This window comes from Nanorana parkeri, unplaced genomic scaffold, assembly GCF_000935625.1.
Source record: "Nanorana parkeri isolate BGI_ZX_2015 unplaced genomic scaffold, ASM93562v1 scaffold3578, whole genome shotgun sequence".
NCBI classification, from domain to species: domain Eukaryota; kingdom Metazoa; phylum Chordata; class Amphibia; order Anura; family Dicroglossidae; genus Nanorana; species Nanorana parkeri.
This window is the reverse complement of record NW_017309846.1, coordinates 1-973: the sequence shown is the minus strand read 5'-3', so window position 1 is coordinate 973 and position 973 is coordinate 1. Positions and strand designations below refer to the sequence as shown.

The 973-nt window shown below is 54.8% G+C and overlaps 1 protein-coding gene across 1 annotated transcript in view; it reads left to right on the top strand.

Annotated features, from left to right (window-relative positions):
- The window catches only part of LOC108803297 (shootin-1-like), a 15,286-nt gene extending 14,610 nt beyond the window's left edge, over positions 1–676 (top strand). The window contains exon 5 of the mRNA XM_018575147.1: positions 521–676. Within this exon, the coding sequence (XP_018430649.1) occupies positions 521–676 (156 nt within the window). The remainder of the gene's footprint in view (positions 1–520) is intronic.
- The last annotated feature ends 297 nt before the right edge of the window (positions 677–973 follow it).

Here is a 973-nt window from a genome sequence, read left to right as displayed (position 1 = left end):
TCCCTCTCTGGCCAACTAGGGCAACGTGATCCCTCTCTGGCAAACTAGGGCAAGGTGATCCCTCTCTGGCCAACTAGGTCAACGTGACCCCTCTCTGGCCAACTAGGGCATTGACAATGTGACCCCTCTCTGGCCAACTAGGACAACGTGATCCCTCTCTGGCCAACTAGGGCAACGTGATCCCTCTCTGGCAAACTAGGGCAAGGTGATCCCTCTCTGGCCAACTAGGTCAACGTGACCCCTCTCTGGCCAACTAGGGCATTGTGATCCCTCTCTGGCCAACTAGGGCAACGTGATCCCTCTCTGGCCAACTAGGGCAATGTGATCCCTCTCTGGCCAACTAGGACAACGTGACCCCTCTCTGGCCAACTAGGGCAACGTGATCCCTCTCTGGCCAACTAGGGCAACGTGAAATCTTTCATAGGGTACCCACAGACACAGTGTCCCCGGCACAGTCACACGGGAAGAGATGATGGGGAATGTTGTCCTCATATGACAATCACATGTTTGTATGTTACAGATGATCATCGAGCAGAAGAAACTGAAGCGACAGAGTTGTCTCCTGCTGCAGGAGTGCGCACCCAGCGAGACGCTGCTGAAAGCGCTGGAGGAGAACGCCAGACTGACCCAACTACTAGAGGAGGACCGCATCCAATACCAGCACAAGGTGAGCTGACCACACCGAGACCCCACCCAGCTTCTCCTGACCTCAGACACCCCGGAGCCTCATCAGGCCTCCGGCAGAGGAAGGAGCAGAGTCCTCCAGCAGAGTATATCAGGAGAGGAGAGTCATAGAGGAAGGAGCAGAGTCCTCCAGCAGAGTATTTCAGGAGAGGAGAGTTACAGAGGAAGGAGCAGAGTCCTCCAGCAGAGCAGAGTATATCAGGAAAGGAGAGTCATAGACGAAGGAGCAGAGTCCTCCAGCAGAGCATAGTATATATCAGGAGAGGAGAGTCATAGAGGAAGGAGCAGA